At 33.7% G+C, this 22,223-nt stretch overlaps 3 protein-coding genes across 3 annotated transcripts; all 3 read left to right on the top strand.

Moving 5' to 3' along the window:
• The first annotated feature begins 4,142 nt into the window (after positions 1 to 4,142).
• Positions 4,143 to 4,777, top strand: LOC123192523 (protein PELPK1-like). Its single transcript, XM_044605109.1, has one exon. It carries the CDS (start codon positions 4,198 to 4,200, stop codon positions 4,564 to 4,566), a length of 369 nt encoding a protein of 122 aa, XP_044461044.1. The 5' UTR covers positions 4,143 to 4,197; the 3' UTR covers positions 4,567 to 4,777.
• Positions 4,778 to 9,442: 4,665 nt separating this feature from the next.
• On the top strand, positions 9,443 to 10,092 carry LOC123193490 (protein PELPK1-like). The gene has a single exon (XM_044606512.1). The coding sequence runs from the start codon at positions 9,495 to 9,497 to the stop codon at positions 9,876 to 9,878; it is 384 nt and encodes a 127-aa protein (XP_044462447.1). The 5' UTR covers positions 9,443 to 9,494; the 3' UTR covers positions 9,879 to 10,092.
• An 11,142-nt stretch (positions 10,093 to 21,234) lies between these two features.
• Positions 21,235 to 21,882, top strand: LOC123230079 (protein PELPK1-like). The gene has a single exon (XM_044656193.1). It carries the CDS (start codon positions 21,287 to 21,289, stop codon positions 21,671 to 21,673), a length of 387 nt encoding a protein of 128 aa, XP_044512128.1. The 5' UTR covers positions 21,235 to 21,286; the 3' UTR covers positions 21,674 to 21,882.
• The last annotated feature ends 341 nt before the right edge of the window (positions 21,883 to 22,223 follow it).

A 22,223-nucleotide genomic window follows, 5' to 3' on the forward strand; every position in this document is an offset into this window, starting at 1 on the left:
CATGTTCAGCCTTTTAAACACACACTTCAAGTATAAGCCACAAGTCCATGACTCCTTTCACAGTGGATCTCAATACCAAGAATAAATTATGTATCTTTAAGATCTTTCGCATCATAGATCTTGGATAAAATTGGCTTGATGTTTGTATCACTATGAAGACAAATTTGGTCCCACTGATCTTCATATTCCTTTATTGGTCCAATTTGTTTCATATGAATTCATGAGCAATTGCACTTTATTAAGTTTGAGACACCATTGTCAAGAAGTCTATTTTAATTGTAGACAGACTAAGATCACACACCAAAAGCTTAATCCCTTATGTTTTTGATAAAATTGATTGCACTATATAGACTCCCTTAATAAGATACACATAAAAAATTTTAATGATAGCAAATCCTCCTTTTATAGTAGACTTTTCATTAAGGTTTCCACCACTATATCAATCATATTTGGCTCATCTACTATAAGATTAGCTATCAATACTTTAGTGGGAACATCCTCTAAAGTAATTTTAGATTTCAAGGTCCTTGTAAACTTTATTGACTCCCACTGTCAATTTAGACATGAAATTATCCAACCTTATGGATATTTCAAGAATTGAATGTCAATCACTTTAGTATCTTAATTGAGGTAATACATACTATATCCTTTGGAATACTCTATATGGCCAATAAGGTAGCAACAAACTAATATTAGACTTAGCATTTGCTTAATAGGATTATAAATATCTACTTAAGTAGAACATCCTTAACTGTTAGGCTAGGTTTTCTCATCTCCATAGACCCAAGATTAACTTGACATAGATTTACAAAGAAATTTATTAAGAAAATACTAAGTCATCTTAACTATTTTACCTTATCGATACTCAATTGCATTTGCTTTTCATCATAACTTTAAGGCTATAACTGAGTTTGATAGCAACGCCATTTTGGAGCCCCTGAACCTTTGTAAATATCTACTTTGTCCATATTGATAACTTTAATATCCATATAATTTCTAAACCTAAATATGGACTCCCATTTACTTAATCTTCATTTATTAACCAATTAACATCCAATACTTTTAACCTTATTTGGGCAACAAGACTAGTACTTCTTATTGTTGTTATTGCTTTATAATTAGGTATCAATTGAACAACCAAACCTACCATTAAAGACTCTTTCACTTTATACTTCTTTTATTCAAGAACATTTAGAAGTCAGATTAATAATATCTCATATATAATTCTAAAACATATACTAGTCTTGATTTGATTGAAGTTAAATGAGTCTTATGGTGCCTTTTAAAAACCTAACATATACTCATTGATAATTTTTGCTTGGTAATCTTACAAATATAAAGGATTATTTTAGAGAGGAGAATTGTCATCATGTAACACTCCCTCTAGAAATACTACCCTCTAGATAAGAGTAATACTGACATTGATTATTAAAGCAACTATTTAAAATAAATTATTCAAGCAAAATAACGACCCATAAAGTAAATTCCATGAAGAAAAGATCAAATTGCCCTTTATAAAAATTTTGTAGAAAACATGCAAAAGATATCATCATTACATAAACGTAAGGTATTTACAAATGGTCATAAAACAATCCAAAACATGGTTTATTGGAGACATAAATACACAAAATATAATAATGACATAAATGCCCTCAACTGCTTATACCTAATGCAGTCTTTCCACATCCACCATCTAGTTTTGTCTCCTACAAAACAGACAATATAAAAAGCGTGAGTGATAAAAATTGAGTAAGTATGAACATAACTTAACTATATTAAATTCCTATTTATCGTTAGGCTCAGTTCACACTAAAGAGCTCATTAGGAATAAGTTATTTACTCTACTTGAATGACATGAACCTATATTTGACTATTGAACCCTTGAGACCTATTGGGTCTCCCAAACCTGCATTACTGACTTGATACCGATGTCTCATATCTAACAATCCCTTGGGATCCTATTTTCATTTAACACGCTACAGGTGAAAGCTCACTTAACCTTAAACTGAGTTGTTCATAACTTGCTAATCGAATTAGGCCAAAATAGGGATTTGACATCTCAACCATGTGAATATCATACTATGTAGTCCACTCCCTACACTATTATCGAACTACGATTCAACTTGACCCTACTATGGCTCATCACACCCTAATGCAGATATCAAAATTTATTGCAAATCAATAGTCCTACTATGAGGTAATGTAAGGAGTATCTCATAGGTGCCCCTTTGTAACGACCCTAAGACTTGTACCACCAACTGTAGTACAATCATACTAAGCATGCATTCTACCTCGAGTTACCTAGCTATGAGCTTATAATGTATTTAACCTTTTCTCTTATGTAACTTGGACTCTTAAGACAGTACCTTATTCTATAGGTTTTGCTTCTACCCTTGGAGTTTTCAAGATTCATTATTTAACCCTAAATTATTTGTATAGCATAACTCATGATCGTTCCTAACCTATGAATGGTCATTCATTCTTTACTCAAGACAAATGGGCATTCCTAGTCTAATGAATAGTCGGTTATCATTCATTCAATGAATGACCATTATTATATATCTTGCTCATTCTAAGATCCTAAAGGTATTTTAGTCTTTTTACACTATGCACGACCATTAATTTCTTATGAATAGTGAGTCGTAACATCTTTTCTGACAAAAATGAACAACGAGTAGCACGCAAGCATGTTCGTCAAACCTCGTTTGGAAAAATTATAGGCCATGAGCAAACATTCGCTATCATGCAAATGAGCATTCACAACAGGAAAAAGGTTTATTCCAGGCATGAGACAATCATTCATCTCATACAAATGATTGTTCATGATAATTTTACCTCTGCGTTTACAAATCATCAAAAGAGAAAAGAGAAAACACTAGAAATAATTCATTATATTTATACCATATAGAATGCATATATATAAGCTAATGGCTACACTATGGACGAAAGCATTTTGACCAAATTAAAAATTATGTCTTATTTTCTTCATTTTCTTTTATTTATTCTTCAACATTACTGTTACATATAGTAGACACATTATAGTCTATTCAAATTTTTATTAGAGTTGGACCCAAACTAAGCTAACTTGGTCTCAAGAGTTGACTTAGCTCAGTTTTCTTCGGTTTGAATTCATTTAACTCAAATTTGACTTAAGTGGAGTTCGAGCCAAGAGGGTTGAGTTTTCTAAAACCAAATCAAACTTAAGCTAAAAGGAGTTAGACTCACGAGTTGGGGGATGGTTTGATTCAGTCAAAACTTGCTCACAACTAAATTCAGTTTATCTAAAGCAATTATCAAAATAATGTCAGTTTACCTATTATTGAATAAAACGATATCGCTTTAACATTAAGTCATGATCTCAAGCTATAAACTCGAGTTGAACCATTTTTCATTATAGTCAAACTCGAGCTATTCTTAATTTTGGCTCGTTGAACTTGAGTTCAGTTATTTTTCATATGATTTGAACTTGAGTCAAAAGATGTCCGATCTTGGCTTAGTTCATATTCATCTCTAATTTTAATGGCTAATATTTTAGTCTATCGTGCAAAAGACTTTAAATTGCAAATGACAGCTAGTAATGGGAAATCGCATGAATAGAACTATTTTTTAATCGTCTTACAAATCAAAAACAAAATCAATGCATGGGATTTGAAAATGAAGGCAATTCTTTGTCCTTTGGGGTTCTAAAACTGAAGGCCATTGTTTCCCACAAAATCTTCTATCTCTTTGCGTGGTTTTTAACCCTATAATAAACTCATTTCTCAAACAACTTGCCAAAGCCTGTCACTGGGTTGTTGGAGGTGACATCTGAAATTGCACAGTAGATGCGCAAGTTTTAATTTGGATGCACCTTTGACCCTAAAAACAATGCCAATTTGCATTTAGTAGTTGCAGACAAAATTCCTAGTTTTGATTAGAAGGGATTGGTGAGAAACATCAACACTTGTCAATTTGCAATTGTAAGGTAAGTAAGCTGCAAAATTGCATTAAAAATGAGTTCAACAAGAAATTAGCCTCATCTAGGTAAGAAGTTAAACTAATCAGAGTACTTCTACCAAGCTTCCCCACCTACATCTCACCCTCCACGAATCCTTCAACGTTTTTACTCTATAAAAACGTCTATTAGAGCAGTTTTCTTCCGCAGAAAACACGATAAACGAAATCCTCCGTTCTTCGTATTCACGAGCTTGCTTAATTATGGCTGCTGTTAAGGTTTCCATCTTGTTATCTTTGCTAGTAGCATTATCATTGTCAAGTTTTGATATGAGCCTTGCAGCTCGCCATCTTTTGGACACTCCAGTGGCACCACCTCCAGCATTGCCTACAATTCCACCGCTGCCGAAGGCCACATTGCCACCATTGCCATCAATCCCAACATTACCTAAGGCTACACTTCCACCTCTGCCTTCAACTCCATTGCCAACTCTTCCAAAACCAACGCTGCCTCCTTTGCCAAATCTAACCGTCCCAAAACTAACTCTCCCTCCATTGCCATCAACTCCTCTTCCGACCATTCCCACCAGAATTCCCTCAATTCCTTTGCTGTCTCCACCACCATCAAATTAAGTACTGGCTATCTTTTAGGATGCCATACCTCTAGTAGTCATTGGGTACTTTTTATCATTATACATCATTCCCATTGAGTGTGCTTGCAGTATTATTCATTATTATTATCACTATGTTTCTGGATGCAATGTCAACGTTTTGTTTATTAATAGCTTTTATTTTGTTTAAATGATGAATAAATATGATCAGAGTTTTGGTTGTTTTTGTCATATATATAGACCCTGTTTTTTCTTTCTTGATTTAGTCAAACTATAACTTAACCGTATAGTAATAATACGAAGGGAGAAATACAGCAACACTATCAGCTAAATGTCGTTAAAATCTAACCATATAAATATGACAAGAACGTTCTTTCTCCAATCCCACCTGTACAAAGAGGGATTATAATGAAATCCAATACAAAGAAAGTAAATTATGAAACACATGGAATATTTCAATCTTTTGAATTATCATCTCTCTCAAACATTAATGCACATCTATGGATCCTACATGGACACAAGGTTTTTTCCCGAACTGATTCAATGGACAGGAAGATATGTCTCTTACGCCCCATATGCAAAATACTCCTGCCTTATGAGTTCTGAGACTGCCATCTTGGAAAAGTTGCCCATTTTAGTGTGGCGGCAAACAAAATGCAGGGTGAAAATCTATACATTGCAATGAAATTTTTAATCAATGTTGAAAATGATCATTGCAAATCAAGTGTAATTAATGAATAAGATCAATTTCCATTACAATTAAATGTTTCAATGCTGTGCCATATCCCCAGTGACAATAATCACATAAATAGAAGAAAAGGAAAATGGTTAATATGAGTTGGCGTTTGTCCAAAAGAATCAAATTTTGGTTTTCAATACCTCACACTATCATAATTGGGTTTCTTAGAGATTCAAGATCTATCTTGTATCATCAATGATTGAAATTTGCTTCCTTTTCCGCATTGTCAGCACTAAATATGTTCGCATAAATTTGCTTGAGCTCGTCAAGCCCTAAGAATAACTTATTTGTATTCGGCTTGCTTCATGGATCAGAAGTATTTGTTGGGCTCGGGTTCATGTAGACAAGTCGAACTTCGCTCAAGCTCGCCAAAGTCGTTCGCATAAATTTGGTCTCCTGATGGCTTGTGCAGCATCGTTTGAAAAAATTTTGAAGATATTTTAGCTCAGGTTTAGGCTTGGGCTCATATATTTTGAACTTGGGTTTGGGCTTGTGATTGGTGTTCAAATATATTTTGGCTTAGATTCAAGCTCAAGTTCATATATATCAGGTTTGGATTAGGGTTCATTTGAGCAAAGCTCGTATCAAGTTCACTTTGAATTCAGCTCTGCATATAAATACCTAAAAAAGAATAGAACCATTAGTTTTATAACAATTTAATTTCTACGTAAATTTAAGGTGACATTAAGAAATTATTTTAATCGCATATCAAACACCTGAATTATCCTTCAAGGATATTCTCTACCCTTCAAAATCTTAGATGGAGCAATTACTTAAGTTTCTTTACCCTTCAAAATGTGCAAATCCAAAGCTATGAAAAAAAAGGGTTAAAAGTTTGCTTATTTTAGGAATAACAACACCTTAGACCGTGGCACTAGGAATGAGTGCAATGTAAATACTATAAAGATGACCTTGTAAACACTGTAAAAGGTCTCTTTTGTAGCGTTTACATTATACTCATTCATGGTCTATCGAGTCTACAAAGTAAAATCGTCCCAATTACTTACACAACTTTTCCATATAGAACATATTAAGTTTTTTTATTATCTTTTTAAAGAAAAATAATAACTAATAAAATTTGAAAAACAAAATGGAAATTATGTTGTTAATAGACATTAAAGAAATGGCGAAAGTAACAAGGCCATGAACGTGAGCTAATTGGTTCCAACCAGGGCTACTAGCCTGGCCAGTAGTCGTTGGGCTTGTTGGGCAGAAGTAGAATGACTTTTGTAGTTGTAGAAATCGTTTTGAAACATTTTTTAAAATTTTCTTAATTTCTTTCTTTTTTTTTAATTTTTTGTTATAGTAGTTAGTCAGGTTGGGTTGGTCTATGGCACGACCCAACCAACCTAAGGGCTTGGCACAACCCACCACAGTAGCAGGTCATGTCCACCCAAGCCGTGCTAAAATAAAGGGGCCCAGATCGTGCCTAACACCTTTAGTTATAGTCATAGAGAGAAGTTGTTGTTCATCGAATGCATTTGCAAATAGATGTGCACCCACAAAGAGGTGTTAAAACAAGTTCATACATATTGTAAACTATAATAGCCTATAAGACTCACGTGGCCAAGTTATCAAAGTTTTGTCTCCACCTAATCCAATCGACACAAAGATAAGATGTTTTATAAAAAGCATCATTTTGAGAAAATTATTTCAACAAAGATTTTCAAAAGACATTAGCACACACATTGTATCTCATGTCATCCAAGTTAATGTTGGAAGCTGCATGAAGGCGCGTCAACTAAGGCCAAGCATGACGTGGACATGAGTTGACATTATGTTATAATGTCATGTCTAGTAATGTAATATTTATTTTATGACATGTTTTGGTTAAATTATGTTTGAGAGTTATTATTTTGTACTACACATGTTGGATAGTGTTTATTTGGAGATATATTTTGTATGTTTTCCACTATTTTGATAATATGATATTGTTTGCAGTAATTTAAATGTTTAATACTACAAGTATGATATTTAAGCATTTAATCATATATAAGTAGTCAAGTGTTTACATGAATGAAGACTTTCAGATTAGAGTAACTCACCCTCTCACGGGTTGGTGATGATATTGCTCCTATCGACAAAAAGACCTTTAGAAGATGTATGAAGACCTAATGGAATGAGAATGAAAGAAAACGTTTTGCAATGTGCATAGTTTAAGTCATTCTGCCTTCCTTTTTATAGCCAAAACAAATAAACGAAAGAGGGCGCATCCTAGTCATTCAAACCTACCCTTAAACACTTGTCAGCCATCCTGAGAAATAGTGCACAAAAATCATAATCCACAGGGAAATGGAATAAAATATGGATACATGGCTCCAAACATATGGAGTCATTATGATGCCAACATACATGTTTCTAATTAAAAAAGATATGATAAATCTCAACGTGGCAACATCCCATTCAAGCAGATAATTCTTGAAGTCCTTAAATTAAGGGTAAGGGTGGGTTCGAGCCAAGTTAAGCTGTAGCTCGAGCTTGCTCAAATTTGATTCAACTCAAGGAAGTTAAACTAGAGCCTAAGCTCGAGTTCGATGAATTTTAATAGAGTTGAGGTCAAGTTAAAACTCAATATGATGAGTCAAGCTAAAGCTCAGCTTTGCACGATGATATTTTTTAGATTTAGTTATTAGTTTTAAACTTATGAATTATTAATTTTAAAATTTATGTTTTCTCATAATTGAAAACATGAAAGGAAATTGAATTGTGATGAGGAATGAAGGGTAAGCTTTTTTATAATGGGTATCATGAATTGCTAGAATACATCTCACTTATATAAGATATGTAGAATTGGGTTGAGAGATCAAGCTCAAGCAATGGTAGCTCATTTTAGGCTTGATCAAGTCGAGCTGACAATCGAAATAAACTAGCTGAATTCGAATTTAACCCTAACTGAAAGTAATAGTTATACATACTGTACTTTTTAGCCTATGAATTTTTTATCCAAGACACATCTTTTCAAGAGTCTAGATCATCAATACTAGCAGCTAGACACTAACTAGTCACTGGGTAACACTTTAACTGTCTCTTATTCAATAGTTTGCAGCTAAAACGAGTAAACTTTCTACTCGAGCATCGAGAAGGCATCCAACAAACAAGGGATTTGTCCAGAACCTTCAACATATATTCTTTTATTTCATATTCATAACAACGAGATGATGTCTCTATCTTTTTAACTAAGATATTTGGATCTTTGTATATATTCCCGTTTAAATCAAATAAAATAGGAATCCACTATTGGAATTTTCATTTGGACTAAGAATCTCTAATTATTCTAATTTGAATGTAATTTTTCCTCAATAGTCTTATAAATATGAAAGATTATTTCAGAGATAGGGATCATGATCATCAAGAGACAAGAGAAAACATTGAAGATAATTCATTGTATTTATTCCTTACATAATACATGTCAATTAATAGCAACATTGCATTAAAAATTGTGTCTAATTTTCTTTATTTTCTTTGGTTTATTCTTCAGTATTATTTTGATATAATAGTAAACACAACATAGTTCATTCATATTTTAATCATTACTATTTTAGTCTATTTTGTCAATACTTTAAATTATGTATGTAATAACGAGAAATTGCATCAACAAAACTATTTTTGAATCATCTTACAAATCAGAAACAAAATCATTGCATTGGATTAGAAAAGAAGCGATTATTTGTACTTTGGGGTTTTAAAATCGAAGACCATTGTGTCCAACAAAAATTTATATCCCTTTGCATAGTTTTAAATCCTTAAATAAACTCATTGTCCAAATAAATTGTCGAAGCCTATGATTGGGTTGGGTTGGTGGAGGTGACATGTGAAATTGAACAACAGAAGAAAAAGTTTTAATTTGGATGGACTTTTGAGGACTCAAGAAACCGTGTCAATTTGCATTTAGTAGTTTGCAGCCAAAATTCCTAGTTTTGATTAGAAGGGATTGGTGAGAAACATCTGCACTTGTCAATTTATAACTGTCTAAGGTTAGCAAGCTGCACAATTGCTTCAAAGATTTAGTTCAACAAGAAATTAGCCTCATCTAGGTGACAAGTTTAAATAATCACTATACTTCCCTCTAGACTTCCCCACCTACATCTCATCAAACTCCATCAACCCTTCAACGTTTTTACTCTATAAAAACGTCCATTAGAGTTGTTTCTCCGAAAGAAAACACAAATAGCAAACTCTTCCGTCCTTCATATTCACGAGCTTACTTAATTATGGCTGCTTTTAAGCATTTCTTCTTGTTATCTTTGCTTGTAGCACTATTGTCAAGTTTTGATATGAGTCTTGCATCTCGCCATCTTTTGGACACTCCAGCGGCACCACCTCCATTATTGCCGAAAATTCCACCACTGCCGACGGCCACATTGCCGCCATTGCCATCAATTCCAACATTACCTAAAGCTACACTTCCACCTCTACCTTCAACTCCATTGCCAACTCAGCCAACTCAGCCAACTCTTCCAAAACCAACGTTGCCTCCTTTGCCAAATCCAACTGTCCCAAAACTAACTCTCCCTCCATTGCCTTCAACTCCTCTCCCTACCATTCCCAGTACAATCCCTTCAATTCCTTTCCTCTCTCCACCACCATCAAACTAAAATATTGGCTATTCTTTAACGTGCCATAACTCAATTAGTCATTGGTATTTTGTATCATGATACATCATTCACATTGAGTGTGTTTGCAGTATTATTCGTTATTATTATTACTATGTTTCTGAATGTTATATTGAATCGATTTTGTGTGGTAGTGGCTTGTATTTTGTTTGTATGATGAATGAATATATTCAGACTTTTGGTTGTTTTAATCATATATACACTTTTGTTTTTTCCTTGATTTAGTCAAACTATAACTTAATTTAATGGTATAGTAATAATACGAAAGGTGAAACATACAAACACTATAAGCTAAATACGTGGTTAAATTTAATCGCACAGACATGCAAGGACGTTCCTCTCCAATCCCAACCGTGCAAACGAGGGATTATAATAAAACCAAACACAAAAAAAATGCGTTATGAAACATTCAAAATATTTAAGTTTTATGAATTATCATCTCTCAAACATGAATCCACATATAAGGATCCTACATGAACACTAAGGGGGCATTTGGTTACCTGTAATTATTTTGATAATTTATCTTTTATTATCTATATTATCTTATTTTAATAAGACTATATACAAAATTTGTGCAAAAATAATGATATGTCCCTATGTGTTTGGGTATTATTTTATCTCTAATTTAAATTTACCCAATTGCATAATGACATATTATTGTTTGTTCTCAAAATTGTATACATTGTTTGTGCACATAGCACTACTCATCTTATTTGCTTTGTAGGTAATAAAAAATTTCAACAACTTTATATTACTAATAGTGATACGGCATGCAATATAAATGATAATTTGATTATCACTCTCACCTTAAATATTAAAGAAATTACCAAAATTTTGTTATAATTATATCCTTATTTATTAATCTTTTAAGATTAAAACACTCAGTTTCAATTATTATAGCAAGAGGGTTGACTTTTTTAAAAACCAAATCGAACTCACGCTAGAGAGAGTTAGACTGATGAGTTGGGGGATGGTTTGATTTTGTTGATACTTGGCCCACAATTTAATTTAGTTTATCTAAAACAATTATCCGAATGATGTTAATTTACTATTATTGAATAAAACGATATCGCTTTAATATTAAGTCACGAACTCAAGCTATAAACTAAAGTTGAACCATTTTTCATTCTAGTCAAACTAGAACTATTCTTAATTTTAGCTCACTGAACTTGAGTTAGGTTATTTTACATTCGATCTAAACTCGAGTCATAAGATATTCAATCTTGGTATAGTTTATATTCATCCCTAATTTTAATCATTACTATTTTAGTGTATCATGCACAAGACTTTAAATTGCGAATGACAGTTGATAATAGGAAATCGAATGAATAGAACTGTTTTTGAATTGTCTAACAAATCAGAAAAAAAATCAATGCACTGCATTTGAAATTGAAGGCAATTCTTTGTCGTTTGAGGATCTAAAACTGAAGGCCATTGTTTCCTACAAAATCTTCTATATCTTTGCGTGGTTTTTAACCCTAAAATAAACTCATTTCCCAAACAACTTGTCAAAGTCTACGACTGGGTTGATGGAGGTGAATGCGAAATTGCACAGTAGAAGCAAGTTTTAATTTGGATGGACCTTTGACTCTAAAAACCATGTCAATTTGCATTTAGTAGTTGAAGCCAAAATTCCTAGTTTGATTAGAAGGGATTGGTGAGAAACATCAACACCTGTCAATTTGTAATTGTCTAAGGTAAGTACGCTGCAAAATTGCTTCAAAAAATGAGTTCAACAAGAAATTAGCCTCATCGAGGTAAGTTAAACTATTCAGAGTACTTCTATCAAGACTTCCCCACCTACATCTCATCCTCCACGAACCCTTCAACGTTTTTACTCTATAAAAACGTCTATTAGAGCAGTTTTCTTCCGCAGAAAACACAATTAACCAAATCCTCCGTTCATCGTATTCACGAGCTTGCTTAATTATGGCTGCTTTTAAGGTTTCCTTCTTGTTATCTTTGCTAGTAGCATTCTCATTGTCAAGTTTTGATATGAGCCTTGCAGCTCGCCATTTTTTGGACCCTCCAGTGGCATCACCTCCAGTATTGCCTAAATTTCCACCGCTGCCGAATGCCACGCTGCCGCCATTGCCATCAATCCCAACATTACCTAAGGCTACACTTCCACCTCTGCCTTCAACTCCATTGCCAACTCTTCCAAAACCAACCCTGCCTCCTTTGCCAAATCCAACTGTGCCAAAACTAACTCTCCCTCCATTGCCATCAACTCCTCTTCCGACCATTCCCACCAAAATTCCCTCAATTCCTTTGCTGTCTCCACCACCATCAAATTAAGAACTGGCTATTTTTAAGGATGCCATACCTCTAGTAGTTATTGGGTACTTTTTATCATTATACATCATTCTCATTGAGTGTGCTTGCAGTATTATTCATTATTATTATCACTATGTTTTTGGATGTAATGTCAACGTTTTTGTTTAGTGATAGCCTTTATTTTGTTTAAATGATGAATAAATATGATCAGAGTTTTGGTTGTTTTTGTCATATATATAGACCTGTTTTTTCTTTCTTGATTTAGTCAAACTATAACTTAATCTTATAGTAATAATACGAAGGGTGAAATACAGCAACACTATCAGCTAAATGTCGTTAAAATCTAACCATATAAATATGACAAGAACGTTCTTTCTCCAATCCCACCGGTACAAAGAGGGATTATAATGAAATCCAATACAAAGAAAGTAAATAATGAAACACATGGAATATTTCAGTCTTTTGAATTATCATCTCTCTCAAACGTTAATGCCCATCTATGGATCCTACATGAACACAAGGTTTTTTCCCCAACTGATTCAATGAACTGGATGATGTCTCTTACGCCCCATATGGAAAATGCTCCTGCCTTATGATTTCTGAGACTGCCATCTTGGAAAAGTTGCCCACTTTAGTGTGGCGGCACACAAAATACAGGGTGAAAATCTATACACTGCAATGAAATTTTAATCAATGTTAGAAATGATCATTGCAAATCAAGTGTAATTAATGAATAAGATCAATTTCCATTACAATTAAATGTTTCAATGCAGTGCCATATCGCCAGTGACGATAATCTCATAAATAGAAGAAAAGAAAAATGGTTAATATGAGTTGGCGTTTGTCCGAAAGAATCAAATTTTGGTTTTTCAATACCTCACACTATCGTAACTGGGTTTCTTAGAACTTCGAGCTCTGTCTTGTATCATTAATGATCGAAAATCGCTTCCTTTTCCGCATTGTCAGCACCAAATATGTGTACATCCCAGTTGCAGCCACAACAGCGACTTCAACATAGATTCAGGCAGTTGTGGCAGAGACATAAGTAGGGGTGGATTGGAGCTGAACCGAGACCAAACAGGGTAAAGCTCATTTTCAGCTCATTTTTGGGGGGGCTCAGCTCGGCTAGCCAAGCCTTGAGAGTAAATTCTTCGTATTCTGCTCACTTCATGGATCATGAGTTCTTGTTGACAAGTCGAACTTCGCTCAGGCTCGCCAATGTCGTTCACTTGAATTTGATTTCCTGGTGGTTGGTGCGACATTGTTTAAAAAAGTTTTGCAGATATTTTAGCTCGGGTTCACATATTTCAAGCTCGGGCTTGGGCTTGTAATTGGTTTTCAAATATATTTTAGCTCAGATTCAAACTCAAGTTCGTACATATCAAGTTCGGATTAGGGTTCGTTGAAGCAAAGCTTGTATCGAGCTCACTTCGAATCCAGCTCTGCATATAAGTACCTAAAAAAGAATGAAACCATTAGTTTTACAACAATTTAACTTCTACGTAAATTTAAGATGACACCTCTAGTTATAGTCATAGAGAGAAGATGTTGTTCATCAAATGCATCTACAAATAGATGTGCACCCACAAAAAAGTGTTAGTACGAGTTCATATATATTGTGAACTATAATAGCCTATGAGACTCACGTGGTTAGGTTGTCAAATTTTTGTCTCAACTTAATCCATTGGACACAAAGAGAAGATTTTTTATAAAAAGCATCATTTTGAGAAAATTATTCCAACAAAGATTTTCAAAAGACATTGGCACACATTGTATCTCATGTCATCCAAGTTGATGTTGGCAGCTGCGTAATGGCACGTCAACAAAGGCCAAGCATGAAGGGGACATGAATTGACATTATGTTATAATGTTTTGTCTAGTAATGTAATATTTATTTTATGACATGTTTTGGTTAAATTATGTTTGAGAGTTATTTTTTTTTACTACACATGTTGGATGGTGTTTATTTGGAGAAATATTTTGCATGTTTTCCACTATTTTGATAATATGAGGGGAAATTATATTAAATACCCATTTTACCCTTTTATTAAGCAAAAATGCTCATTTCTCCTATTCCTAAGCAAAAATACCCATTTTTCTTGTTTCTAAGCAAAAATGCCTTAATTTTTTTTAAAATACCAAAATTACCCTTCACCACATCTATATAAACTCTCTCACTCTCACTCTTATTACATACATTTCTTATATCACTTAAACACTCACTCGCACTCTCATTTTTACTTAATATCAATTACTACGAGTTTGTTCGGAAGGAAGAAGTTCGTATTTCTGAATTTGAATCGTAAAAATCAATTTGTGAAAAAAAAAGTATTTATATTAATTTTAACTCAAAACTTAATTTTATTTGTTAAATCTAGTTTTATGTCATGTAAAGGGGGCATTTGGATATTTGATAATGATTTAGGGGTTAAATAAAATGTTTAAAAAATATGTGGGTTATTTTGATATTACACAATATATAAAGGATTTAAAATCATGTTAAGAATAAATAAATATATTGAAATACCCTAGAATGTCAACAATAAAAAAATCACTCAAAAATCTGAAAAAACAGATCTAAATTTTGAAAACTACACGTTCAAATAGTTTAAGAACAAGAAAACCGAAAAATTGGTCTAAAATTTCATAATTATATCATAAAACGTGTATAGAAAAGCATAAAACTAAAGATAAGATGTCAAATTTGAAAACTACATATTAAAAAAGTCTAGCCCAGTCACAAACAAGCTCAAAATCATAAAAACCAAAAATCCTAAATTTGGTAAAACAAACTGCATAATACACATTGAAACAGTTTTATTTAGATCTCCAAATTGGGCACAACTAGCAAAGCTCATTTTTTTATAAAGCTCGAAACGAGCTTCGCGTTGATATATTATAGGCCTCGTAACTCCTCTCAAATCAAAAGTTATAGTCATTCAAAATCTGTTTCCTACAGGTCTTATAGTTTAAAAAAAATCAATTTTCACCAAACCCACAGTTTTCACGATTCAATGTAAAATTTTCCACGGACCCCCGTGGACTCCCCCTCTTTCCTCTCCCCATAAAATTTTGAAAATGTTAAATTTTTCCCTTACCCCACGGGCCCCCATGGGAGATTAACGTAGCGTTGACAGATCTAACCCATTTTTCGATCAAAAATCATCATTTCAGCCTCTAATTTCAACACAAATCAAATCTACACATCTAATAACACAAAACCCCTCAAGAAATTTAAGCAAAACAACCAAGAATCAAAACATTTTATGCATTGTCAAAATTTGAGCCCTAAACATTCAAACCTCAAAATCTCCCTCAAATCTCAATAGTCCTAACAATAAATTGATTCAAACAAGAAGTGGGATGATGTACTATCCTTATTTGTCATTTTCAGTTGTCAAAAAACATGAAAAGTTGATGAAAAAGACCAAAACCCGTTGCGTCTATAGGAGACCTGTGGGAGATCCAAATTTTTCTCTGAATTTGAATGGTAAATCTGTGGGAAATGTGGGGTTTATATATAAAGACAGTTTAGTCATTTTCCAAATTAAGGGCATTTTTGCTTAATTTATAGAGTTTTGGACAATTTCACTGAACACCCTTTAATTTTAGGCATTTATTATAATTTCCCTAATATGAGATTGTTTGCAGTAATTTAAATGTTTAATTCTACAAGTATGATATTTAAGTGTTTAATCATACATAAGTAGTCAAGTGTTTACATGAATAAAGACTCTCATATTAGAGTAACCCACCCTATCACAAGTTGTTGATGATATTGCTCTTATTGAATGGAATTCTCAAATTCAGAGATCGAGTATATGTTCTCCAGATAACTGAATTAAGACAGATAATTCTCATAGAGGCTCATAGTTCTTTTTACACTGCCCACCCTAGGGGTGTAAAGATGTATCAGGATTTAAAAAGACATTTTTGATGGTCAGGCATGAAAAAAGATATAGGTGAGTTTGTTACTAGATATCTCACCTGTCAACAAATTAAGGCCGAATACCAGAGACCTGCAGGGTTACTTCAGCCTCTGCCTATTCCAGAATGGAAATAGGAGCATATCTCCATGGACTTCATTAGTGGACTCCCTAGAGCTCAGAATGGATGTAATGTTATCTAGGTGATTGATGATAGATTAACCAAGTCAGCTTATTTCCTGCCCATCAAAGATTCTACTACCACAGATCAGTTGGGGAGATTATTAGATTACATGGTGTACCTAGGACTATAGTATCTGATCGTGATACAAGATTTGTATCAACTTTCTAGAAGAGTCTCCAAAGATACTTGGGTACTAATTTGGCATTTAGTATTGCCTATCATCCTCAGACGGATGGTTAGACAGAGAGGGTTAATCAGATTTTAGAGGACATGTTAAGAGCTTATTGCCTGGATCATAAAGCTTCTTGGGTAGAAATATTACCCTTAGTAGAGTTTGCTTATAATAATAGCTACCAGACGACTATTCAGATGGCACCTTATGAGGCATTATATGGTAGGACGTGTCGTTCTCTTCTTCACTGGGATGAGATAAGAGAGAGAGATGTGTTATCTAGATCCCTTGGGCCCGAATTGACCCAGAAAATGATTGATGATGTCCAACTGATTAGGTAAAGAATAAAACAGGCCCAAGATCGATAGAAAAGCTATATAGATCATCGACGTCGAGACTTGGAATTCAATGTAGGTGAATTTGTATTTGATGAGATTTGGAAAGAAAGGAAGGCTAGCTCCCAGATTTATCGGTCCATATGAGATAATTGAGATAGTTGGAAAAGTGGCTTATAGATTGGCCTTACCAGTGAGTATGGACCGAATTCATGATGTATTTCATGTCTCATCGTTGAGGAAATGTCTTGGTGATCATTCCCAGGTTGTGAATACAGATGATATTAAGTTATTAGAAAACCTTAGTTATGAAGAAAGACTGATTCAGATACTTGACAGAAGAATTAAGCAACTAAGAAACCAACAGATTCCTATAGTAAAGGTCTTATGGAGAAACCATAAGGTAGAGAAGGCCACCTAGGAAATGGAGCAAACCATGAAGGAGAAGTTTCTCGAGTTGTTTTTGTGAATTTCAAGGACGAAATCCTTTTAAAGGGGGAAGAAATGTAACACCTGGATTCAGGTATGTCAGTAAACTCCACTTCCAAAATTACCCCTAGAGTTGATTTTATAACTTGTTGTTTAAAGAAATTATAAAAGAATTATAGAAAACTACTAAATGAGCAATATTTTTCAAAGGGGGTAAAATGGTCATTTTAGAAAGATTTAAGGGACAAAGTGGGAATGAAAATTGAATGGCACACTTGAAATTATATGGTGGTGCTAAGGGTCTTTGGTAATTAGCTAAGAATAAAATAATCATTTATAGAAAAGGTTAAGGGCAATTTGGTCCAAAAGGTTTATAAAACCATCCATTATTCATCTTCTTCTTCATTTAGCCGAGAGCCCCCTCCATTTTATCTAAAACTTTTACCTTAAGCAAAATTCATAAAAAACCTAGCTAAACCACCTAATTCCAAGAGCCTCCAGTTATAAAAAGTGTAAATCTATCCATTCTGGTCAACTCTAAGGTAAGAAATTTAATTTTTAAGAGATGTGAAATTTGAAGTTTTTATGGATAATTATACTTTTGGTTGATTAAGGTTGCTAGGAAGAAGAAAAGAAGGAAGATAAGCTTAAATCACTTAATTACCAAGAAAATGTAAGAATTTCATATTTTACATACATTGAGTTAGGTTATTTAAATAACCTTTATTTATATAAATGTGTAAGGCATTAGAATTAATGTGATTTTGGTGTTAAAGGAAACAAAACAAAGAGAAGGAACCCAACTTGCAAATATTGGGCTTGAAACAAGGTAAGGGGAATCATCCTTGATATGTTGCATAATTTAGGTTTTTGGTTCCTTGGATCTATGTTATAAATGATGATTTTAAAGTTGAGGAATGTTGTCTTGCCATTTGGGATGTCTATGTGTGTTATTTTTGTTCATGGCAGAAAGTTGTCTGATATTTACAGTTTTTGCCACTGAGTTCGTCCTATGTTTTGGCTGTCTTATCTAATGAATTATGAGTGCTATTATATCTTGCTGGAAAGCTCTTTGAATCCTCTTTCTAATTATATATAGCTTGTATGAATTCGAGATTATTTGGATTGTTAAATATTGCATGAACCACAAGGACTGCTTTACCAAATAAACAGGGGAGGCAGTTTTTGCCACTGACTTTAGCTCAAGTTTTGACTGCCTTATCTATTGAATTATGAGTGCTATTATAGCTTGTTGGAAAGATTTTTGAATCCTCTGTTCAACGATATATAGCTTGTATGAATTAGAAACCGTTTGGGTTGTTAAATTGTATGAAAAAGAAGGCTACCCTGCTAAATGACTGTTCTGTAAACAGTATTTCGTAGTTCTGGGCAAGAAAGAAAGAAAAGAAAGGAAAGGAAAGGAAAGAAAGGAAAGGAAAGGAAAGAAAAGAAGAAAAGAAAAAGAAAGAAAAGCAAGAAAAGGAATTCGGAGCTCAAGATTTAGGGGTCGTCCCAAGAGTAATGTCTGGTGAGTTATGAATAAATTTAGATGGAAGCAAAATTAGTAAAATATAAGACCCACATGCATGCTATAAACTGTGAGGGGGCACTTTACACTACACTGCTCGTAGTAGGGCACGTCCGTAGTCGGACACGTCTGTAGTAGGACACGTCCGTAGTAGGGCATAGACCCACAGTAGGGTTTGCTCGCAGTAGAGTATACTCGTAGTAGAGCACAATTCGGATCCCAATTGGTCTAGTGAGAGAAAGGAAAAGAGCTCGAGCTTAGAAAAGTACCAAATCCCTATAGTTAGCTTCCAGAAAGTATCAAATAGATACCAGATGGGACAAAGTATGACCCAAATAGTAAAGAATGAGCTAGATTACCCCCCTCAATCTCTTATAGAGGTTAAGATGTGAGGTGGAGTCTCGAAAGTGAGTTAGAACAGGAAAAAAAATAGTTTACTTGATTCCTTCCCCTTACTGAGTGTTCTTATCACTCACTTCCTTTTCTTTCCTGATTGTAGATACAGGTGATCGGGGTAGCTGCGAGGCAGGGTCAGGTCAGCGTATGTAGATCCGGCTGGAGCAGGTTATCTCTGGTTTATATTACATGCATATAGTCGCATGTTCTTATTGATTTTTGACTTTTTGAGATGATGGTACACTAGTATATGTTTACTCCACGTTTTCAGATATTTTCAGATGAGTTTTCACATGAGTATATACATCTTTTGGTTCGCTTCTAGATATTCAGTTTTAAAAATAATTTCTAAACACTTTTAGTGATGCATTCATGTTAAAGTAGTTTAAAAGAAAAAAAATAGAAATAAACGCTCCGGATATTAATTCATAACATTTCTCCTTTGGTGGGTAGTGCTTCTAGAGAGGGATGTTATAGTTGAGGTCAAGCTAAAGCTCAATATGATGAGTCAAGCTAAAGCTCAGCTTTGTACGAAGATATTTTTTAGATTTAGTTATTGGTCTTAAACTTATTGATTATTAATTTTAAAATTTATGTTTTCTCATAAATGAAAATATGAAAGGAAATTGAATTGTGATGAGGAATGAAGGGTAAGCTTATTTATAATGGGTGACATGAATTGCTAGAATACATCTCATTTATATAAGAGATGTAGAATTGGGTTGAGAGCTCAAGCTTAAGCAATGGTAGCTCATTTTAAGCTTGATCAAGTCGAGCTGACAATCGAACTAAACTAGCTCAATTCAAATTTAACCCTAACTGGAAATAATAGTTATGCGTACTGTACTTTCTAGCCTATGAATTTTTTATTCAAGACGCATCTTTTCAAAAGTCTAGGTCATCGAGACTAGCAGCCAGACACTAACTAGCCATTGGGTAACACTTTAACTGTCTCTTATTCAATAGTTTGCAGCTAAAACGAGTAAACTTTCTACTCAGGCAACGAGAAGCCATCCAACAAACAACAAATTTGTCCAGAACCTGTAACAGAAATTCTTTTATTTCGTATTCATAACAATAACAAGAAGATGTCTCTATCTTTTTAACTAGGATATTTCGATCCTTGTATATATTTCCGTTTAGATCAAATGAAATAGGAATCCACTATTGGAATTTTTATTTGGATTAAGAATCTGCAATTATTCTAATTTGAATCTAATTTTTTCTCGGTAGTCTTATAAATATGAAAGATTATTTCAGAGATAGGGATCATGATCATCAAGAGGCAAGAGAAAACATTGAAGATAATTCATTGTATTTATTCCTTACATAATACATGTCTATTAATAGCTACATTGTGTTAAAAATTATGTGTCTAATTTTCTTTATTTTCTTTGATTTATTCTTCAGTATTATTTTGATATAATAGTAGACAAAATATAGTTCATTCATATTTTAATCGTTATTATTTTAGTTTATTTTTTGCAATACTTTAAATTGTGCATGTCAATTAATAATGACAAATTGCATCAACTGAACTATTTCTGAATCATCTTATAAATCAGAAACAAAATCATTGTATTGGATTCGAAATGAAGCAATTATTTGTACTTTGGGGTTTTAAAATCGAAGACCATTGTGTCCAACAAAAATTTATATCCCTTTGCATGGTTTTCAATCCTTAAATAAACTCATTGTCCAAATAAATTGTCGAAGTCTATGATTGGGTAGGTGGAGGTGACATGTGAAATTGAACAACAGAAGAAAAAGTTTTAATTTGGATGGACTTTTGAGGGCTCAAGAAACCGTGTCAATTCGCATTTAGTAGTTTGCAGCCAAAATTCCTAGTTTTGATTAGAAGGGATTGGTGAGAAACATCTGCACTAGTCAATTTGTAACTGTCTAAGGTTAGTAAGCTGCACAATTGCTTCAAAGATTGAGTTCAACAAGAAATTAGCCTCATCTAGGTGAGAAGTTTAACTAATCAATATACTTTCTCCAGATTTCCCCACCTACATCTCATCAAACTCCTTCAACCCTTCAACGTTTTTACTCTATAAAAACGTCTATTAGAGTTGTTTCTCTCACAGAAAACACAAATAACAAACTCTTCCGTTCTTCATATTCACGAGCTTACTTAATTATGGCTGCTTTTAAGCATTTCTTCTTGTTATCTTTGCTTGTAGCACTATTGTCAAGTTTTGATATGAGTCTTGCATCTCGCCATCTTTTGGACAATCCAGCGGCACCACCTCCATTATTGCCGACAATTCCACCACTGCCGAAGGCCACATTGCCGCCATTGCCATCAATTCCAACAGTACCTAAAGCTACACTTCCACCTCTGCCTTCAACTCCATTGCCAACTCTCCCAACTCAGCCAACTCCTCCAAAACCAACGTTGCCTCCTTTGCCAAATCCAACCGTCCCAAAACTAACTCTCCCTCCATTGCCAAATCCAACTCCTCTTCCAACCATTCCCACTACAATCCCTTCAATTCCTTTCCTCTCTCCACCACCATCAAATTAAACCACTGGCTATTCTTTAACATGCCATAGCTCAGTTATTCATTAGTGCTTTGTATCATTATACATCTTTCTCATTGAGTATGTTTGCAGTATTATTCGTTACTATTATTACTATGTATCTGAATTTTATATGTCATCGATTAGTAGTACTGGCTTGTATTTTGTTTGAATGATGAATAAATATATTCAACTTTTTGGTTGTTTTAGTCATATAGACACCTTTTTTTCTTTCTTGATTTCTTCAAACTATAACTTAATTTAATGGTGTAGTAATAATACGAAAGATGAAACATAAAAACACTATAAGCTAAATTTAATCGTACAGATATGCAATGACGTTCTTCTCCAATCCCTACCATACAAACGAGGGATTATAATAAAATCTAACACAAATAAAAGGCGTTATGCAACACTCGAAATATTTCAATTTTATGAATTATCATCTCTCAAACATGAATCCACATCTAAGGATCCTACACGAATACTAAAGGGACATTTAGTTACCCATAGTTATCTTAATAATCTATCTTTTATTCTTTATATTATCTTGT

This window comes from Mangifera indica, chromosome 1, assembly GCF_011075055.1.
Source record: "Mangifera indica cultivar Alphonso chromosome 1, CATAS_Mindica_2.1, whole genome shotgun sequence".
NCBI lineage: Eukaryota > Viridiplantae > Streptophyta > Magnoliopsida > Sapindales > Anacardiaceae > Mangifera > Mangifera indica.

Bases quoted from the DNA above. Each gene is read 5' to 3' on its own strand.
- LOC123230079 (XM_044656193.1), top strand. From the start codon at position 21,287: ATGGCTGCTTTTAAGCATTTCTTCTTGTTATCTTTGCTTGTAGCACTA.
- LOC123193490 (XM_044606512.1), top strand. From the start codon at position 9,495: ATGGCTGCTTTTAAGCATTTCTTCTTGTTATCTTTGCTTGTAGCACTA.
- LOC123192523 (XM_044605109.1), top strand. From the start codon at position 4,198: ATGGCTGCTGTTAAGGTTTCCATCTTGTTATCTTTGCTAGTAGCATTA.